Source organism: Myotis nattereri (assembly GCF_964212035.1).
Source record: "Myotis nattereri genome assembly, chromosome: 4".
NCBI classification, from domain to species: Eukaryota; Metazoa; Chordata; class Mammalia; order Chiroptera; family Vespertilionidae; genus Myotis; species Myotis nattereri.
The window spans coordinates 110471982-110493323 of NC_138079.1; the positions used below are offsets into that span (position 1 = coordinate 110471982).

The window sequence follows — 21342 nt, forward strand, 5'->3', positions numbered from 1 at the left end:
GGTAAAAATGGGCCCCAATCAAGCAGACCCCAGCTGCTCTACTAGTGGGCACTCAGCTTAGTGCACGGACTTGGGAGGGAGGAGGGGCACAGAAGGGACTGAGATCCCTCCGGTCCTGATGGTCTTCAATTAAGCACTGCAGGCCGGGGCCGCTGTCACAGTGAAGCGCAGTGTGTGGCTGGCAGCAGAAGGCCCGGCAGTACCCCCCCACCCCCACCCCAACCACCGCAGGCTCCCGCGGGGCACCCACCAGCAGCTTGGTGTTCTGATTCACTGTGTCCTGCTCTCTCGGTGACAGGTCGAAGGGAGTGAGGCCCATACTCTTGCAAATGCGGTTGCAGGCGTGGGAGTAGAAGAAGAGCGCCATGCCCCGGACACCTGCGGACAAAGCAGCCGTGTTGGGAGCATGGCTCTGCCTTTTGACGGGGGGTGGGGGGGTGGGGGGGTGGGGGTGGGAGGGGCATAACCATGCTAAAGGGGGGGGCCAGGGGGGAGTGTCAAACGTCCCAGGCTTCCATCGCCACAACCCTGACAGGACCATCCGCCCTTTTTCCTGCGTGTGCAAGAGCTGGGAGAGCTGGGGAGGGTGTGTGGTCTCCGTGGAAACAGGCTTTCTTTGCCCATCTACCTAGGTTGCCATCTCCAAAGTCAGTGCCCTTCTCGGTGTGGATCTGTGGGTCGGTGTAGAGGTCGCCCACACCCTGGATGTCCACCACGATCAGCTGGTGGCCGGAACGCTCAAAGGTGAAGTGGCTGAAGGCCTGTGGGGGACGGGAAGGAAAAGGTGACAGGAGGCCAGGCTGTGGGCACTGCCAGCCACCACTCGGAGAGAGACCGGACGTGGCAGCTCCACCCACGGGGGGCCTTCTCTGCACAGAGGCGCTGCTTAGAGGACAGCGGAGAAAGCGGTCCTGTCCAACTGGGCAGGGACCTCGGGGCTGACAGAGCCGGAAGGAGCCAAGGGTGCCCTTGGGAAGCCCCACCGGCTTGAGGGCCGCAGCGGGGAGACCCTCCCCAGAGGGACCCCGCCCCAGGGCCTCACCTGCGGCGTCAGGCGCGCGTCATCACGGACGAAGCCCGAGTTGGAGTTGTACTTGGTGTACTTGCCCTCGATGTAGTGCTCCAGGTGGAAGAGGGGCGAGCCCGGCCTGTCCTTCAGCTCCACCACACACATCTGCACGATGTCCACCTGTGGGGGCGGGGCAGGAGGTCAGGGCCCGGCGGCAGCTCCTCTGGGGCGGAGTCCGCCCGCAGCTCTCCGAGGCACCAATGCTGCCTGTCCCCAGAACCCACTGACCCTTTCCTCTGGGAATGGAAACCCCTGCCACGGCCCAAATGTGTTCCCCTCCCCAAATTCATGTTTGAGTCCAGTGGTTCCCAACATGGGGTACATGCCCCATAGGGGGCAATTTGAATTTTAAGGGGGGCAATTTGAGAATGAGTTATTAAGAGTGAAATTTTGCACTTTTTATGGTTGGAGGGGCCTCGTAAACAGTATATAAATATATATTTTGACACATTTATGCATTTCAGTTCTCTATTATAGTTTTGAAACTTTATTTGCAATTTTTTTATCACTTCATATTATTATTATTTTTTAACAATTTCTAGTGATCTCTTCCTCAGTACTTCAACTGTCCTTTCGTTCTTTTATTTTTCTCTTTCATGGATGCCATGTTCTTTGGAAGCTTGTTTAGACCAAGTTAATGGCCTTTTAGGCTTCCTCCGCGTGAATAGGAGCTCACTTTTTGAAGATAAGAATTCTATGTGGGGGGGGGGGGGGGCATCAGGATGTTAGCGATGCTTAGGTGGGGCGTGGCCAAAAGAAGGTTGGGAACCCCTGGTGTAGTCTTACCTTCTAAGCAGTGGTTCTCAACCTTCTGGCCCTTTAAATACAGTTCCTCATGTTGTGACCCAACCATAAAATTATTTTCGTTGCTACTTCATAACTGTAATGTTGCTACTGTTATGAATGATAATGAATGATAATGTAAATATCTGATATGCAGGATGGTCTTAGGCGACCCCTGTGAAAGGGTTGTTCGACCGCCAAAGGGGTCGCGACCCACAGGTTGAGAACCGCTGCTAAGGTGATTGGTATTAGGAGGTGAGCCCTTTGGGAGGTCATTAGGCCGGGAGGGTGGAGCCCTGATGAGTGGGATGGCTCCCTCCTTCCACCATGTGAGGTCCCAGCCAGAGTGCTGGCTATGAGCCAGGAGGCCCTCACCAGAGGTGACCATGTCAGACTTTGATCTTAGACTTCTCAACCTCTAAAACTGTGAGAACTGCATTTCTGTTGTTTATAAGTTGCCCAGTCTGTGGCCTTTTGTTGTAACAGGCCAAGTGGACTACGACAACCCCCAACCCTGACTATTAGCAAGAAGACACTGCTGGGCTGGCCTTGCAGCTAGGTGTAGCCATGTGACTGAGCTCAGGCATCAGGAAGTCCTGCCGGCTGCCTGGAGTGTGGCGCTCCGGAGGCGCCCAGGGGTGTCTGGGACGAGCAGGCGCTCACACAGCGGGAGCCCAGCATGGTGCACTGCAGCCAGGCAGAGGCAGGCGCCCTGTCCTCGAAGGCCCGCAGGCGACAGGAGCTTCTGCTTAGCCTCCTCTCTCAACGCCTGGGGCTCACGTGGAGACGCCACCTGGCAGGGGCTTGGGAAGCCTGGGTTTCTGCGCCCTGGCTCCATCTCTGCCTGTTCAGGCAGGTCACGCAACCCCTTTGGGACCTTGTGTCCCCAGGAACAGATACCCACTCCCCTCTCCTCCTTCTGCTTTCTCTCGGGAGTCACAACCTCAGTCCCAGAGGACCCACATTCCTGGTTCTACTGGTGGGCAAATAGCTCAGGCCTGCCCAGCCTGCATATTTCCTTCCCCCGGCCATCGTGATGGGTTCAGAGACAGGTACCTGATTTAATCAGAGCCAATGAAACCCGGTTCTGAGACTTTCACTAGAACTTCTGGGAAAACAGGCGCTGTTTTGCCAGGATTGCTGGGAGAACAGGAAGGAGCTGCAGCTGCTGGTGGCTGGCATGCCGCTACAAGTCGAGGAGCTGCCCGGGAGGGATGCCAGCTTGAGATCGAGGCAGATTCCCAACAGCCGCAGCTTGCTCCTGGACCCAGCCATGCCTGTGGTCAGCGCTACTTCTCAGTCCCATGAGGCAATACATTTCCTTTTTGTATTAAATCCTTTTTGGGTTTCTGCCATTTGCAAACAAAAATCCTGGCTATCAGATCCCATCTGCAAATGGGATGAAAACATTCCAACCTGGCTCCAAGCGCTGCTTTTAGGAATAAACAACTCCGCACATACAGCACCTGGCCCTCTGTGCGCGATAGATGGCGGCTGTTATTAGCTACTATAGTGAAGGCCGTGAAGAAGGGAACCTGTGGCTGGCACCAGCATCACCTGGTCTCTGGACACTGTCCCTGGACACCTGGTGGGGGCAGGTGGCAAGGAGGGGGCCACACACCTGCTTGGGGGGCTTGTGCCGATTATACTCCTCTCCCCAGAGCTTGGCCTCCATCTGTAGACGCACGTCCTCAAAGTACACGTTCCTGTCCACCGGCTCAATGTAACGCTTTGCCACGTAGTTGGAGGCCCCCTTCCACTGCTGGGTGTGCAGGAAGTTGGACAGCTTCTTCCTGGGGAGAGGCAGCAGGGGGCCGGCCTGGGCATGGGCTCATCAGGGACCAGGCCCTGAGTCCTCCGGTGAGGAGACCTGGCTGAGCCAGGAACAAGACGCGGGAGGTGGGAGGGGCTTCCCTACTGCCCTGCACCCTTCAAAGAGCTGGGCAGGAGAACCAAGGGGCTTTGGTAAAGGCCTCCTAGCCCAATCCCTTGGCCCCCAAGGACCAGGGCTGAGATGCATAGGACACTGTTGAGCTCATCAGCCCACAACCAGGCCCAATCTATGGTCCAAGGGAGAGCTGATGGAGAGGCGCTTGGGCTAAAGAAGCACAGACCACTGACTCCCTCCCTACGCGGAAATGACACAACGCCCTTGCCCTCTGGTGCCTGAGGAGCCTGGGCGGGGCCTCGAGAGCCAGCTGTCACTTACGTCCGGAAGCACTCCCTCATCGCTCCGCGGCCGAAGGGCTGAAAGACACACAGGGAGGGTCGTCAGTCCCCGTGCCCACCAGGAGCAACCCTGAGTGAGGAGCTCTCCCCGGGGGTGGCACCCACCAAATGGATCTCATCTCGATCCTTCGATCTGCTCCTCCCACCCCCGCTTCCTGCACGGCAGCACCGAAGGCTGGAAGAACTGCTGGCCTGGAGGCTGCCGATGGGAGACCCCGTTCCCTGACCCAGCTGAGCAGAGGCCCTGGGGGGAAGGTGTTTTGGGGCGATGGAGCGGGAAGACAGTGCATGCGGAGGGATGTGTGTCCAGCCCTGTCTGCAGCAGAGCCCACATGTCCATCAACAGTACAGTAAGTCACGTGGGTTCACGTGGAGAAATACTGCACAGCAGCGAGAATTTAACTTTCAGGTCCAGCAAAACCAGGTACAAAGCTCACAGACAAAATGTTGAGCTCAAGAAGCCGTACTGAAGGCACCCCTACAGAAAAGGGGCTCACCTGACCTAGGGCAACAGGGTTCAGGCCAGCGCTGACCTTCAGGGGCAGGGGGAGGGGCAGGCTGAGGGCTCCCAGGCGCTGGGGACATGTGCTCACCGTGAAACCCCTCAAGCTGCACGCTCTCTGCTGCGCATGCACTAAGGAGCTTCCCACAGTTCCCCTCCCCACTCAGAGCAGGAGGCGCTGTCTTTTGCAATCTATTTCTTTCTTCAAAAGGCTGTGGCCAGCCACAGAATTCGTTTCACTCAGTAATAGGTGGCAACCTGCAATTTTATAACTATTTACAGTCAACTGATTTTCAACAAGAATGCCAAGAAGGATATTTTGATATACAATGAATATATGAAATGTCCAAAATAGGGAAATCTATGGAGATGGAAGGTAGCTTAGTGGTTGCCCAGGGCAGGGCACAGAGGGAACTGGGTACTGACTGCATTGGCTCCGCTGGGTACCAGTCATGGTGGCGGCTGTGCCACTCTGTGACTATGCCAAAAGCCCTGGACTGTACACTGTACATGGGTGTGTTGCATGGTGTGTGAATTATGTCATAAAGCTGTTATAAAAAATTAAATATACAAGCCCTGGCCTGTTTGGCTCAGTGGATAGAGCATCAGCCTGTGGACTGAAGGGTCCAGGGTTCGACTCCCAGTCAGGCCATGCGCAGGTTGTGGGCTCGATCCCCAGTAGGGGTTGTGCAGGAGGCAGCCAATCAATGATTCTGTCTCATCATTAATGTTCCTAACTCTCTCTCCCTCTCCCTTCATCTCTGAAATCAATAAAAATTAAATATACAATACTTTAAAGAATGCCCCAAAGTTAAAAAAAAGAGTGGGTGTGGAGGAGAGGGAACATGAACTGCCATCGGCGTGAGCGAGCCCGCCCAGCCCGGCCCCCGGGGCTCGAGGACCTGCTCACCTGAGAGGCCATCTTGATCAGAACCTCGTCCTCCAGCCACTCCCCGGTGACAGCGTTGTACCTGCGGAGACAGCGCCCGCCGGTCCTGTCACTGGCGACGGGTGAGAGGCCTTTCTGGGCTCCCCGCTGCCTCAGGGTCAAGCCCACGCTCTACTCTGTGGCCCAGCCGACCTCCTGGCCGGGTTTGTGGGACTCTCCCACCCTCCCAGACCCCCCCAGTGTCCTCCTCCCCTTTCCTCAAACACAGGTGCCCTGGGCACCGCGTCCCCTCAGCACGTCCTGTGGTGCTTGGGCGGCTCCCTGCTGTGACGCCACCCAGGCAGGCCCATGTCTGTCCTGCTCACGAGGGGCCTGGTGTGGTGAATGCTTATAAATGCACATTGGATAAATGACGGAGTAGTAAATGTCCTTATCACCGAGCTACATAACCAACGGTGTGTCCCAGGACAGGAGGCAGCAGTGCCCTCGGCCTTGCCGGCACTGTGGGCAGCCCAGTCCGGGGCGCGGGGTGCCTCCGAGTCCAGCAGGAAAGGGCGCTGGGTGCACAGCCAGCCTCTCCCTGCCCAGGAGCCTGCTCTCCACCAAGCCCGTCTGCCCCAGGCCCGGCTGAGCCTCCAACAGGTTTGCGGGGGAGAAAGTGCCTCACTCGGTCACTCCCTATCCTGACTCATCGCCCAGGGCCCAGGTGTTCTCAGCTGCACAGAGGCCCCGCCTGGGGCACAGCCACGAGAAGGCCGCCAGCCCCAGTGAGAACAGCCTCCCAGAGCTGACACCTCCAGGAGGAAGCACGAGGCCTGGGAGGTAGCCTCCCCCAGGCCTGACGGGAGGAAGGCTCACCCCTAGCGCATGGCAGGTGTTATGCTCAATAAATAATAGCAATGATCATTCTCATTTCTACGTGGAGACCAAGGTAAGGGAAACAGTCTTCCCTCACCTTCAGAGGAGACTGCAATCGGAGAGGCACCGGAAGGGCGGGTGGGGGAGCGGCATCCTCTCTGTCCTCAGGACCACGGGCACCATAAAGGTCGGCACTGCTCCAAGCACCGTGTCCTGTGTGCTGGCCGCTTAAACAGCTGCCTTCAGCGGCCTCCGCAGCAGCCCTGTGAGGCTGGCAGTTACTGCACCCGCTTTCCTGCTGGGGAAATCGAGGCTCCGAGAGGTGAAGTACTCTGCCTGAGAGCTAGGATTCAACCAGAATCTTGCTCTTAAGCAGCCTGGGTCCAACCCCGTGAACGGGACATCTGCCCCAAAGGGCCGGCTTGCATCAGCTCTTTCAAAACTGGGAACCCAGGAGGCAGCGTCCAATTCAGAAACCTCGGGAGGTCCCGGCATCAATGCTTGACCTCTTCCCAGCCAGGGCGGCTAAGGCAGAGCCTTTGGTTAGGAACTCAACAGTTGGGCTTGGTCCCTGATCTCAGGTCCCTGCGAAGCTCTGGCACAGAGCCAGCCCAGGATATGGGTCTTGCTTTCCCCGGGGCCTCCCTGTGTGGCCTGGGGGCCTCGGCCTGAGGCCAGGTCTCACTAGCCAGCCACCACGCTGCCCTGGCAGGAGGTAGGAGCAGAGCTCACAGCCTCCCCCGCAGCCCCACCGTGCTGCCCTGGGCTGCTGGCACACACTCCAGAGCCTGGGAGGTGGGCCTCTGGCGGTGGAAGGGGGTGCCGGCCAGGCTCTAGTATCTCCGCGCAGGTGAGAGCAGGCACGTGCTGCTGAAAGGTGGAGAGGGCTCCACTGCTTCTGCATCCACTTCCCCTTCTGGCAACAGCGCACCCATTTCCTTTGGGGAACCCTGCCCTCCGTTCTCAGAACATGCGGACGGGTGAGGCTGACCCCAGCACCCTCTGGCTTGTGGCATGAGCCCAGGCCTGGCCCATCAGAGCAACGCTCCCTGGTACAATGACTGGTTCAGAGACGGGCATGTAACCCAGCCAGGTCACTGAGATTCAAATATGGAACTTTTGTTTTTAAAAATTTGAGCAAGAAAAGATCCTTTTCAGTAGGGTGAGATGAATAGCGGGGCTCTCAGCCCCTCTGTGCTGCTGATATAAGAGAGTCTATCTGAGGTCAAAGCTGAAAGCCTCCTTGGAACATCTGGAACCAGCTGTGCCTGAAGCCCACACACAGGGTGGGGCAAAAGTAGGCTTACGGTCGTTTTTATGGAAAACAATACAATAGTTAATAATTAATAATAACACAGGAATAACTCTGTGTTTCACATACAACTGTAAATCTAATTCTGTCCCTGCTGGTACATGAACCAAACGTTCCCTTTTATCCTTAAGCTGCTGTGAACTGAGATTCTGTTACCCACATTTGAAACAGAGTTCTGACTAATTTGAAGGCACTGGGCTGACCCTTGACAAACCTCTCACCCGGGGCCAATAAGGGAACTGAGAGGTTTGGCTCATTCAGAGCTGGAGGGGTCTACAGAGGTCACGGGACAGGGGCAGGCTCCAGGGCAGGTCCATGAGTCTCCTAAAATGATGAGCAAAATTAACATATGTGTGCAACTTCCTGAGATGGCCCTCGCCGGGTTCTCAGAAGGGGTCCCCAGTGCCTGACGCGCTCCCTGCCCAGGCTTTCCTGATGACTAAATAGACGCAGCGCCTGGAACCGGCCGGCACGGAGAGACTCAGGAAGGGCCCCCGTCTCCGCTGTCCTCTTATACTCTTCCCTCCCTTTGCCTTCCAAGCAGGGATCGCACTGGCTGATGTCTGTAGTATTCCCTTCTCCTTGATCTCCAAGGGGACTCGGGTCTCGCTGGGAGCAGAGCAGGACCCAGGAGGCCTTGGGGTCACGCGGCCGCCCCGACAAGCGCTGACCTGTGGCGCGTCGCATACTCGGTGGCGATGTCCTCCAGGTGGAACTCAGCCCAGGGGTCGGGCATGTGCTTGGCCTTCTCCACGGCATGCTTCCAAGCTTCCTGCAGAGGGCAAAGGAGTGTCAGCCCGGGGCTGCGGGACAGGGCGGTCCAGGCCCTCCAGCCCTGGAGTCCCGGGGCCCCCCACCCGGGGGAGGCATCCGTGAGGGAGAAACAGCCCCATCCACCATCCTTTCAGGAACCTAGTCCCCGAAGGACCCTATCAGCTCATGGGCACAGCCTTCCTGGGGTTCAGGCAGGCAAACGTTTTCACGATTGCTAACAGCGAGTGCTGGCCAGGGTGCGGGGAAACAGGGGGTGCCCCCTATGCTGCCCGTGGGTGTGAGCCTGCTCTCAGAGGTGATCTGGTAACGTTAGAAAATAGAAAATGCAGTTCTTTATTTTCACTCAGAGTTCTCCATTCGAGGAACGTGTCCTACAGCGAACAAACGCAGTGTGCAAACCTGCCCGAGGGGCGCCATGGCTGCGGCTGTGCAGCTGACCCACAAGTGTTCCCTAGTTCTAAATGCACCCATTTCACTGCCCGGAAGGAAAGTCAGAGACAACATGACCCTCTCGGCTCAGGGCACCTCAAAACCATACAGAAGGTAGGTCGCCTTTACATAAACGTAGCGCTAGGTGCTTAGCGACAGGTTTCCATCGATGTGCCAAGGCCTGGGGATGGGGAAACCCACCGCCTGTGGTGCCCTCCCCTGCCGTGGCGGTGATGACTACAAACGCCATCCGGAACTTTCACAGCTGCTGAGGGCCAGGCTCTTTGGGAACCACCCAGAAAGATGACGAAGCCACATGATGAACAACAGAGAATTCTGATTCTCAACTGTCTCATGGTACAACCCCAGTTTTTGTTTTAAAAACCTCATTTCATTGCTTTTACATAACCTCAAAGTGGAATCCTTCCCTGCCCCCACCAACAAGCACTCCCGACACCCACTCTAGGTGATCCTCTCCCTCTTTCCTGAGGAACCGGAACCTTTGCCCTACGACCACCACAGCATCAGAGACAACTCCCTTCCAGGCCCCAGGCCGGAGCCAGGGGAGGAGCTGGAGGGCGGCTGGACAATGCCGGGCATGGCAGCCCACCCGCTTCCAGACCTCCTCACCCCCCGCACCATCCCTCAGCCATCAGACCAGCCCTGCAGAAGCCCACCTCCCACAGACTCGGCCCAAACAGGACAGCATCCTGCCCGTGCCCTCCCCCGAGCCCATCGCTGGTCCTGCTCAGAGGAGACAGGGCCGAGGAGCTGAGCCTTCCAAGAGACAGACAGACAGACAGGCACACACACGCACGTGCACACGCACACGCACACGCACACACACACATACACGCAGCCCAGGGCTCCTTGCTGGGCTTTCTAACATTTCCAAAGTCAAAAAATAAAGCCTGTAATTTTTTTCTTTTAATTTGGAAGCTAATTCACATTTAATACAAATACTTGGAGAAAAAGAGGAAAAATAAAACCAACTAAAACAGCAAAAAAAGAAAAATTTTAGAGAGAGAGGAAGGAGAGGGAGAGAAACATCCATGATAGAGAAACATCAACAGTGATTGGCTCCTCCTGCACACTCCCTCCTGGGGACTGAGCCTGAAGCCGGGCAAGTGCCCTGACTGGGAATTGAACCTCCTGGTGCATGGGTCGAGGCTCAAACACTGAGCCACGCTGGCCAGCCCCGGGCATTTTTAAAATAAGTCTGGAATGGCACTGTCAGTGTAATTTACAGCATTGCAGGAGCATGGGTCGATGGGACTCGGTGCTTTTCGTTAGCGATCTTGAGTTTTGTCCTGACTCCAAAGGTGCCATCTGTTATCTACGTAAGACAGTGCAAGCACGGCAGAACTCTGGAGGAGGAAGCGGACGTGCTCTCTAACCCCCACCCCGCACCCACGGCCACAGCGCTGCGGGCGCTCTGCACTGGCACGCCGCGTCTGAGACCCCGCACATGTGCTGCCTGTGTCGGCTTAACAGCACCTAGAATGCCTTTCCATGGCATATGGACACAGGCTGGTTGGCCTCACCTCCCTCCGTGGCTGTGAGATATGTAATGTGTAAATGCACCTCGAGGCGTTTCTCCCTCAGTTCTTGGGCAGCAGGATCCTCTCCAGCGCTTCCTAGTGCAGACAGTGCTGGAGGGACATCCTCGCGTGAGGACGTGCAAGATCTCAGGAGCATGAGCCTCTGAGAAGTGATTGCTGGATCACGTTTAAATTTACAATTTGAAGCTTTCTTCCAAAAAGGTTCTTCTGAGTTCACTCCAAGAGACAGCAAACATATTATTTAGAAATTTTAACACAAACATGACTGTGAATTTACAAGGTAGTTGGCATAAGGATCCATGGTATGGTTTATTGACTTGGCCATTCACCTATGACTCACCACAGGTAGACTTTGAGCTCTTCGCTGGTTTACCCTGTTATAAATAACCCTGCAGCTGACATGTTTACAGCTAAGGGAGCTTCTGAATTTCTGTACGCTACAAAAGGGAAGGCAGCGGCCACCTGTGTCAGCAACCAGTAGGCTCTTTCTGAGCGTGCCTGTCCGGGTGCCCTGTCCTGTGTCTGACACACAGCTGTCCAACCACACCTCTCTCAGCTGGGGACTCAAACGCTCCCCAAAACACCAAAGACAGGGGCCCCACATTAGATTACAAGTACCCACAGAAATCCCCTCCTGGCTGGAGGCTGTGGCACAACCAAAACAGCCAAGGAGAAAGGAATTTTACAATTAGAGTGTTATTGTACAGCATGAAACTTACCTTTTTTGCAAAACCCAGAAAAGACACATGCCATGCCTTGTTGGCAACAGATGGGTTTAACGCAACTGCGTTTTATAAAAACACAGTATAAAAAGTCCTATACTCAGACATGGTTCCCTTGACTCCCGTTCCCACCCAGCGCTGACTAGCTGTTGGAATATCCGTTTCCCTGTTTACAAACAACAACGAAGAATGTTTTGACTACCAGTGGTCAACTTTTTCTTGCCCCCAAACCTGGGGTAGCGATGTTCCCAACAGAAATAGTGGCTCACTGAGGTCACAGTGGTCACTCCAGGTAAGCAAGCCCTCCCTGCACTGAGAGTCACAGGTGTACTATTTACCCATCAGGTTAGGAAAAACAGGCGTGTATGGGTGCCTGGGAAGTGAGTCCTCTCAGCGAAGGCAGTGGGAGTGGGTACTGCCGCCACTGGTGGTGAAACGTCCTCGCTGACGTGGGACCCAGCCGTCTGACCACCGCTGGGTGTGCGCGGGGGAGCTGGCCCAGAGAGGCGGACACTGGTGCACGGTGACGTTCCGTCGGTGACAGTGGTCCCATAGGGTTACAATGGAGCTGAGAATTCCACCAGCTGTTGTGCCACCGTAGTGCTTGATGATGACCATCAGTGACTATGTTGCTCATTTATGTGTTTACTATATACAGTGTTTGTTATTTTAGAGTGCACGCTTCCTACTTATAAAAAGTACACCTCCTGTTCACCGCATCTTTTGATTGCAGCATTTTCTCTCGTGCTGGATTTAATCTCATGTTGCTTTATAAGTTCAGCGAGTGCACAGTGCTTCCGAAGTCTGCAGCAGTGGGCAGGGTGTCGCTCCTGCACACTCACTCACTGCCCCCCACAGCGGCTTCCAGTCCCGCAGGCTCCCCTCATGGTCAGTGCCGTAAAGGGTGTACCACCTGCAGTATTCAGTACCAGCTGCACGGGCATACAGCTGGGAGCACCAGGCTCTGCCATGCAGCCTGGGGTGTAGCAGGCTGTCCCCTCCAGGGGTGTGTAAGCGTCTCTAAGATGTTCACACACTGACGGAATTGCCTAACGAGGCGTTTCCCAGAACGCACCCTGTTGTTAAACCACACATGACTGTACTTGCACACAGCCGTTCAAAAGATCCAGGTGCTGACATGGGCAATCTCTAAGACTTATTGTTTACGGGAAAAAGTAAGTTGCTACATAATGCAAATCATATCACCCCATTTAATGGTGGCGGAAACCCCTAAGTTGCTATCATAGGTTTCTAAGGGTGTATGTGTCTGCAAATCTATATATATAAAACCCTAAGCGACCGAACACCCAAACAACCGAACTGCTATGACATGAACACAGGAGCTGCCCCCTGGTGGTCAGTGCACTCCCACAGCCAACCTCCTGTGGTCCCTCCCCCAGGCCAGCCGTCTCCCCCCTCCCCCCCCCACCGCCTTCCCATCAGCCCTGATTGCTGGCCAGGCCAAGGGACCCCACCTGTGCACAAATTCATGCACCAAGCCTCTAGTATATACATAAAAGTCTATTTACATATAATGCATTTAAAAAGGTCTGAAAAGTGACTTCCACCAAACAGACACATGATTCTCTCTGGGAGCAGAGGATGTGAGGTTAATGGAGACCAGTGTCCTCTGCACTGTGTGTGTTTAGCTTTGGGACTGTCTTAGGGATCGCACATGTAAATCAAAGCCCACGGAGGCCACTGGGACGGTGATTCTGCAGGCCCCGCAGCGCTCATTCTCTGGTTCTGAAGACCCCAAAACTCACCTGTGAGGGCTAACGCACCTTGCACGGGCAGGACTCGGGGTTTCATGAAAAGGAAAGCAGACCTTGCCTAGAGAACAGAAAGGGTTTGGTTCTTCAAAGCTGGAGAGCACAAAATAAAAATGTAACAGAAATAGTGAACATAAGTCTCCAGGGGACCAGGAGGAGGCTGGATGTGAGTCATGTGTCTGCAATGTCTTTGCCACCCAGGGCGTCGTGGCTGCTGTTTGATGTCACTCACTGCCCCCAAGGCCTCCAGAGGGCACAGAGGCCCCAGAGGCTGCTGGAGGCCTTCTCCTCCAGACGGCAACTGTTACCTTCGCCCACTGGGCATTACAAAGCGTGTTTTTCCGTCCTCACTTCCGTGACATAGAGCTGTGGCCCCGCCCCTCCCAGCCAACAGGAAGCCACGCCCAAGGACAAATCAAAGAAGTGGGAGGAAGTGAGGACGCAGTCAGTCACACTCTGGGATGAGAAGAGACCAACAGCGCTGACCGCTGCCCGACCCTGGCCACACGCATTTAGAGGTTTCGTGCAATTTCCAAGAAGCCCAGCACCGAATCCACCAGTAAAAGACAGTCTCCCACCAGAGGAAATGCCCAGGAAGCAGTGGTGCCTCCGTATGAGGGCCTCCATGGAGCCATGAGAAACAACGAACTGGGTCCCTGTGCACAGATGTGTGAGGACCACCAGCTCGGGTGCCGGGCGAGCACTGGCCACAGAGCCTGCAGAGCACAGTCCTGCTGTGAAATACCAAGTCCCTAGTTAGGGATTGGGCTTGTATTTACACTGAAATACAGAAAAGTCTGAACTATACACCCAGACCTTCATAGCAATTACGTGTGCACATTCACTGTTTTCTGCAAGGAACACCAATTACTTTTACAATAAATAAAATGAGTAATTGAAAAAGAAACAAAGCTGAAAACCCTCAGGAAATCTTCATCAAAAATAGTAGTGGCAGCTGATCCCTCCCCAACCAGTGGGATTCAGAGCCCTGGCTAAAGAGAGCAGGCTGGGCAGGCTGGGGAGAACAGCAGAGCAACAGCAATAGGACGAATGGTGCCCTTGCCCCCTGGGGGCCTTGCCCCCGACAGGACCCCGACAACCTTGTTAAGGGCAGACAGGCAGGTAGGAGAGTTCTCAGCTCAGTGATGGGGTACCCGAGGCTCAGAGAGCAAGGAGCTCAGACATGCAGGCCCAGGACTCAATCCCAAGCTTGTCGCCTGGCCAGCGTGGCTCAGGGGTTGAGCGTCAACCTATGAACCAGGAGGTCACGGTTCCTGGTCAGGGCACATGCCTGGGTCGTGGGCTGGATCCCCGGTGGGGGCGTGCAGGAGGCGGCTGATCAATGATTCTCTGTCATCATTGGTATTTCTCTCTCCCTCTCCCTTCCTCTCTGAAATATATATATAATTTTTTTAAAACACCCAACTTGTCAAGCCACAGCTGCCTGCTCTTTCACAAAAAGAACAAGGGCCCAATATAGAGTATTCCACTCCTAAGCGTCTACGCAAGAGAAATAAAAACATGTCCACACAAGATCTGCGTAGCACCATTCATAATAGCCAAACGGGAGAAACAACCCACAGGCGCATCGGCTGACGGGCGGATAAACAAATGTGGTCTATTCCTACAACGGAGTGACACTGGGCAATAGGAGGAAAGGAAGTGCCGGCAGAGGCCACGCCTGGGTGAGCGTGGAAGACATTATGCCCAGTGGAAGCAGCCAGGCCCGGAAGGCCACCGGCTGTCTAATCCTCTTTGTAAGAAATGTCCGGAAAAGGCAAATCCACACGGACTGGAAGTAAATTAGTGGCTGCCAGGGGCTGGGCGGGATGGGGACGCTGGGGGTGATGGGTAAAAGGTATGGGCTTCTTCTTAAGGTAATGAAAATGGCCAACATTGACTGTAGTCATGAATGCATGATTTTATGAATATACCAAAAGCCATTGAATCGTACGTTGTAAATGGGGAAGCTGTGTGGCCTGTGAATGATGCTTCACTGAAGATGCTAAAAACTTCTACAACATGAACTAAAAGCAGGCGGACCCTTGTGCCGCAGCACCTCCACGGAGGACATGGGCATTTACAGCACAAGCACAGACTCTGGAAACATGGTCCCCACAGCCTGACGGAACCTCCCCCACCTCCTGCTTTCCAGAGCCCAGGTCACCAGGTGGCGCCTGCCCAATGCCAGCATCACTTTTTTCCTTCATCTGCCCAGCAGGTCCTTATCTTGCTGGAGGGCCACATTTTTTTGGACCCAGGATGCCTAAGCTTGCCTCTCTGTGTCTGCGTTCTCAGAGCAGCAGGCAGAGCTCAGAGTTGGTCACCCGTCACCTCTGGATGTGCACAGAGCTTCCTGTGGTCACTGGGCAGGGGCAGAAGCCCAGTGCTGCCAGGCATGGCCTCCCAGGGCTCAGGTGGGCAGGGCTGCCTCTCTTCCCAGTGAGTCATCAGGCTCTGCCTCCTCCGTGTCATTCCCAGTGATGGCTGTCTCCTGAACAAGCTGTGAGAGCCACGCTGGGTGCGTTAAAAAAAAATCAGCATCATCACCAAAGCCTGCCAACAAGGGTGCAGGAAGCAGGGATGCCCACACATCCTGGGGGCAAGGATACTGGTACGACCTCTTTGCAGGGCAACCGGCAATGCCCAGCCAACTTCTACACCTACAAATGTTTTGCTCCAGCCATTCCCCCTCTGGAGGAGGGGTGGGGTACCTGGCTGCACGCCCCTGTGGGCAGGAGAACATACAGGGATACTATGGACGCACTGGTTTTGGGAGCAGGAGGCTGGAAATGACCTGCATATCCATCCACAAGGGACTGGCTACCTATGTTATGCTGCTTCCAAGCAATGGCATTATATTCAGCCATTAAAAAACAACAGTGTGGCTCAGTTGGTTGGAGCGTCATCCCATGCACCAAAAAGCTGCAGGTTCGATTCCCAGTCAGGTCGCAGGCCCAGGTCGTGGGCTTGATCCCCAGTAAGGGGCATGCAGGAGGCAGCTGATGAATGATTCTCTCTCATCATTGAAGTTTCTCTCTCTCTCCCTCTCCCTTCCTCTCTGAAATCAATAAAAACGTATTAAAAAAAAACAACAAAATATGCAAGACAACACACCGCAGTCATCCAGAGCAGCCAGTGGTGAAGGCCGCAGAGGCTCGCTTTACTGTCTGTCAAAAGCTAACCGTCAAGGTCTGCTGTGCAGGTTACAGGAATGGACATGAGCCGCGTGCAGCGAGCGCCCCGCCTGCCCACAGCGCCTCCAGGAAAGCGCTGGCTGGCATCAGCCCACCGTGCAAGGAAAGAGGGGCCCGAGGCGAAGGCTTTTTGATGTGTATAATTCCTACAGTGTGAATTCTTTTTACCTTGTTCATATATTCACACGCTATAAAATATATGCATTTTAAACTTTGCTCACATACATGTAGAAACACATGTATTACGGCAGTGAAACAACATAAGTGTCCCTCAAGAGGGCTCACCTCACCCACACACCTCGTGTGACGGAACACAGTGTGACCCACCTTAAACACGGGAGAGTGTGCTGATGTGGAGCGATGCCCAGTGTCCCAGGCCAGGAAAGCAATTTTTAAAAATAAATTGTCCTCCTGTATTGAAAAATGTAAAACATAGACTTGCTTATTCTGGAAAACAGAGAAATGAGAGAGAAGGAGAAAGGCGCGACTCGCTCGTTACCAAACACTGTCCCTGTGGGCGCGCGGAGCGGGCGGAGGGCCTGGCCTGGGCAGGGACAGAACCCGCATCCAATCCACGCCCAGCACCTGCCTGGTGGAGCTGCTGGAGGAATGCCAGGTGGCCATTTTGCTTAAACCAGCCAGGTTGCCATGTCGACAGTAAATAAAAAACAGGCTAGGTGTGCCAAGTGCCAGGGAGAGTGAGGTTTGGAAAAATGAGCTGCTGTCTCCCTCCAAAGTCACCACCGGCCAAGGAACCCCGAGCCCACTTCCGACGACCTAGGGCCTAGGTCGTGGGCACCCAAAAGCTCCACCTTGGGCTGACCCATCCACAGAGAATGACAGGGAGACAGGCTCAGAGAGCTCAGAGGGTGCCCAGCCCCAGGGGGCACAGGAGAGGGCCAGGGCACCTGTCTTCAGCTCAGGTCCCAGAGCCTCTCTAACCAATCTCCAGACACACAGAGAGCCGACGACAGAGGCTTCAGGAAGAGGCACCAGAGGCAAAGCCAGGCTTGGGGAGGGCTTGGAACTTCGCCTTCTCGATTTGATTTTTGCTTTATTGTTCTTCTAAAAACATTTTTTCTGCATGTAAATAACATACATGTAGTTTTTAAAGCTCCAAATGTTTAATATAATGTGTAATGTATAATATATAACATATATAATATGTAATAATGTAGATCATCAAAGTCCCCCTTAACTGCACCCTCCCCCTCAGAGAGAATTACTGTTCATTGTTGCAGGCAAAATTCTGTCAGTTTTTGTCATGCAAATACAAATATGTGTGTATATATATGCTTATATAAAAGTGGAATTGTATTATAATTCAACTTGCTTTTTTACTTATCAGCATATACAAAAAAACAGCAGCCCTAGCCGGTTTGGCTCAGTGGATACAGCATTGGCCTGCGGACTAAAGGGTCCTGGGTTCGATTACAGTCAAGGGCATATGCCTGGGTTGTGGGCTCAATCCCCAGTAGGGGGCGTGCAGGAGGCAGCCCATCAATGATCCTCTCTCATTATTGATGTTTCAATCTCTCTCTCCCTCTCCCTTCCTCTCTGAAATCAATAAATATATATTAAAAAATAAAATAAAAACAAAACAGCATATGAAAATCAAAACAGATGGTACGTAAGGACCAGCACTGTGCCAAAGGCTTTCCACAGACCCGCCCCCAGATTTACATATCTTCGCCCGGTTTCCAAGTCCAACCACAGGGAAGGTCACCTCTGCTCGCATGTGAATGCAGCCCTTGGTGGAGCTGGGTCTGTAGCAGGTTCCTCTGGACGGACATTTGAGCGGTTCCCATGTTTTCCTCCATCCCCAGCAATGCAAAGCACACTCTGAGTGTGGAAATCTGAGCGCTGGTGCAAACGCTTCTGTCCTGGTTCTTGGTGGAGGCGGGACCCCATGGGGATTTGCAAACATAGACGGAGAATACTTGGGGTTGTCATAATGACTGGGGTATGTGGCCCTGTGGGCAGGGCCAGGCGTGCTGACTCCTGCAGTACAAGGGACATTCCTACCCACTAAGGACTGTCCCTCCCAAAGTCAGCAGCACCCTGGATGGGACCCTTTGGCTGAGGATGGATCTTGGAGAAGGGATTGCCGTCTGAGCTAGAAATGTTTTACTGTAATAACTTCTGTCAGTCAGATGGCCCACAGGGGCTTTATGTAAATACTGTCTTCCATGTGCTCTTTAGAGAGACAGCACCCACAGGGCAGTGAGCTCAGCATTCAACCATCGCCTCACTGATTCCAAATGAAGCACCTACTGTGTGCACAGTACGGCTCTAGGCACTGGGGTGAGTGGTGGAAGGTCACACAGGGCCCTGCCCTCACGAAGCTCATGCTCTAAAGCAATGGTTCTCAACCTTCTGGCCCTTTAAATACAGTTCCTCATGTTGTGCCCCAACCATAACATTATTTTCATTGCTACTTCATAACTGTAATGTTGCTACTGTTATGAATCGTCATGTAAATATCTGATCTGCAGGATGGTCTTAGGCGACCCCTGTGAAAGGGTCGTTCGACCGCCAAAGGGGTCGTGACCCACAGGTTGAGAACCGCTGCTCTAAAGCCACGCCTACAGAAAAAACCCTTCCTGGGTCACTCATCCTGCGCTGCCTTTAAAAGCCTCACCATACTGAGCTGCTGTGGTCAGAGACTGTGTCCATCCGTGTTTAAGACCCTTGAGCTTGGGGACCCACTCAGTGTGTGCTAGAGGCCCCCCAGACCCGTTTCCTGAGAACAGGCAGCTGGATGGAGCCCCTCCTGAGTCCTTCCCGGTCCCCCCCGCCCCCCCTGCAGAGACCAGCAGGATCCTCCTGCCCTGGAAACAGCCCCTCTTCTGTGACCCCCCCAGCCCCAGCCCCATCCCATGCCCTGGCCAGCACTGACCACATCAGAGATGGAGGATGCCTGACCCAAGCTAGGCCGACCAGGTTCCCCTCCTCCCACCCGCGGAATTGGGGTGCAGAGGTCAAATCTGCCTTTGCATGTGGCTCCGTCTGTAAGGAGGGGACCGTGGCTGGGAGGCCCATCTTCTCACTGTGTAGACCGAGAGGCAGAGAATAAAGAACAGGCAGAGCGGGCCTGGCCGGCAGCTCCGTCAGTTAGAGCATCGACCTGATACGCCAAGGTTGTGGGTTCGATCCCCGGTCAGGGCACATATGAAAATCGACCAATGAATACATAAGTGGAAAAACAATTCCTCTTCCCTCCCCTCCCCTCCCCTGCCCTTCTCTCTCCCCCCCCTCTCTCAAAATATCAATTAAAAAAACACACAACAAAACAGAATAGGCAGAGATTGAGAGACGAGATAGAGACGGTCCTACTGCCTCTGGTTCCTGGATCTGGTCACGGCTACCCCTGGGTCCTGAACTGTCACAGTAAATTCCCCTTCGCCTGGAGCTTGGAGCCCGCGTGAGCTGGTTTCTGGTTCAGGAGCCCCTCCGCCCACCCCTCTGGGGCAGGACGCCACACACAGGCATCCGGTGCCTGGAGCCTTCCTGACCTAAAATGGACAGCAGGAGGCCAGACAGCTCTCCCGCCCTCCCTCGGGGCCTCTGTAAAACAGGCAGGGGGTCAAGCCACAGCCTCACCCTGCAGTGGCCCCAACCTCAGTGGGAACCCCCGGGGCTATTTCTGGAGCTGCCTGCCCCAGAGGAACTCAAACCAGACTTCTGGCCCTGAGAGGAAAAAATATTCAACTGTCCAAGAGCTTGAATTACTGATTTTCCAAAAACAGATTAATTCTGAGGTTACAAACGTGATTTTAATTTCTAAGCACTTTGCTACCAGACACTGTATCTGTTTGTGAGGATTAAGTGAAATAAGGACAACAGTACTGCATTAAACTATTTTCACCACCAGCTACACAAAAGCCCAGCAATGTTTCTCTCCCTCTCCTCTGCATAAGCTTTGCCGTGATATGAACACAAACCCCTAACAAAACAAGTGCCCTGTCCCTCAAGCCAGGAGGATGCCCAACCCAAGCATGGGCTTTCTTTATAAAAAAAATGTTTTTATTGATTTTCAGAGAGAGAGAGAAAGGGAGGGGGATAGAGAGATAGAAACATCGATGAGAGAGAAACGTCATCAATCAGCTGCCTCCTGCACGGGGGATGGAGCCCGCAACCCGGGCATGTGCCCTGATCAGGAATCGAACCGGTGGCCGAACCAGTGGCCGTAGTTCCTGGGTCGATGCTCAACCACTGAGCACACAGGCCGAGCCAAGCACTGGCTTTTATTACTGCAACCAACATCAAGGACTACATTTTACATCACCCACAGGAGTGAAATAAAAATAGTTAACTGGTCTGTCGTGAGAAGCTAAGTTGATCACCACGTTTATGTGCGTGAACGTGTGCACACATGTTCCGAAAAATAATATCTTTACAATTTGCAATGCCCCCCAATATTCCCTCCTCTTCTGTTCTCTTCCATTTCTTAAAAAAGTTGATCAAGGTTTTCCCAACCCCGGAGCGGGTCCGAGCTGCTCTTTGGAAACACTACTCTAAGCCGGCTATCAGCTTAACAGGCACAGACTCAGACCCAGAATGTACACGCTGCCCCGGCTGGAACACAGGAGACCCGACTGCCCGTCCCTGGGGGGTGACCTGGCCTGGGGTCGGTGGGGCCGGCGATCCACTCACCTTGATCTTGAAGGAGCTCCCCGGGGAGGCGCCGAAGCCGTGCTGCTCGCTTTTCCTTAGGTCGCTGCAGTAGTCACCAACCTGGCAGCTGCCATGCTGGTGTGCCCGGGGGTCGTCGGTGATGGGGCAGATGAAGTACCCTTCGTCGTCGTCGCTGTCTGTGTCAGAGTCCCCGTCATGGCCAGCCCTGGAGGTCTGGCTGCCGCCAACGCCTTCCAGGCGGAAGATGAGGTCTTCGTCGGCCATGCTCCCAGGGTGCCCGTGGTACCCAAGGGGGGGGTGGCACAGCCAGAGTTCCTGGGCAGCTGCTGTGGAGAAGGCCCTGCAAAAGGAAGCACGAATGTGGGTGCTGGGGCCGGGTGGAGGCTGGCTCACCGGCACCTCATCTACACGCCGCTGGTGACAAGAGCTGCAAGCTCAGACTGAAGACCACCGCCGCCCTGTGGGAGGCACCTGGCGGGCGGCAGGTAGGAGCACATCAAATGTACAAACTCGGCAACCAGCAATCCTGCTTCCAAGAACTCAGCACTGAAAACAAGGCAGGGAACGAAGCGCTGCCTTAAACAACCAGAGTGATCTTCTCAGGGC

The 21342-nt window shown here is 54.4% G+C and overlaps 1 protein-coding gene across 2 annotated transcripts in view; it reads right to left on the reverse strand.

Moving 5' to 3' along the window:
* The window catches only part of EEF2K (eukaryotic elongation factor 2 kinase), a 40964-nt gene extending 19894 nt beyond the window's left edge, over positions 1-21070 (reverse strand). For both annotated transcript variants that reach the window (XM_081090607.1, XM_081090606.1), the window contains exons 1-8: positions 20755-21070; positions 8314-8414; positions 5494-5554; positions 4062-4099; positions 3474-3645; positions 1043-1189; positions 629-761; positions 251-378 (exon numbers count right to left, since the gene is read on the reverse strand). In XM_081090607.1, coding sequence (XP_080946733.1) covers positions 251-378; positions 629-761; positions 1043-1189; positions 3474-3645; positions 4062-4099; positions 5494-5554; positions 8314-8414; positions 20755-21000 — 1026 coding nt within the window. In that variant the 5' untranslated portion in view covers positions 21001-21070. The remainder of the gene's footprint in view (positions 1-250; positions 379-628; positions 762-1042; positions 1190-3473; positions 3646-4061; positions 4100-5493; positions 5555-8313; positions 8415-20754) is intronic.
* Between the last annotated feature and the right edge of the window lie 272 nt (positions 21071-21342).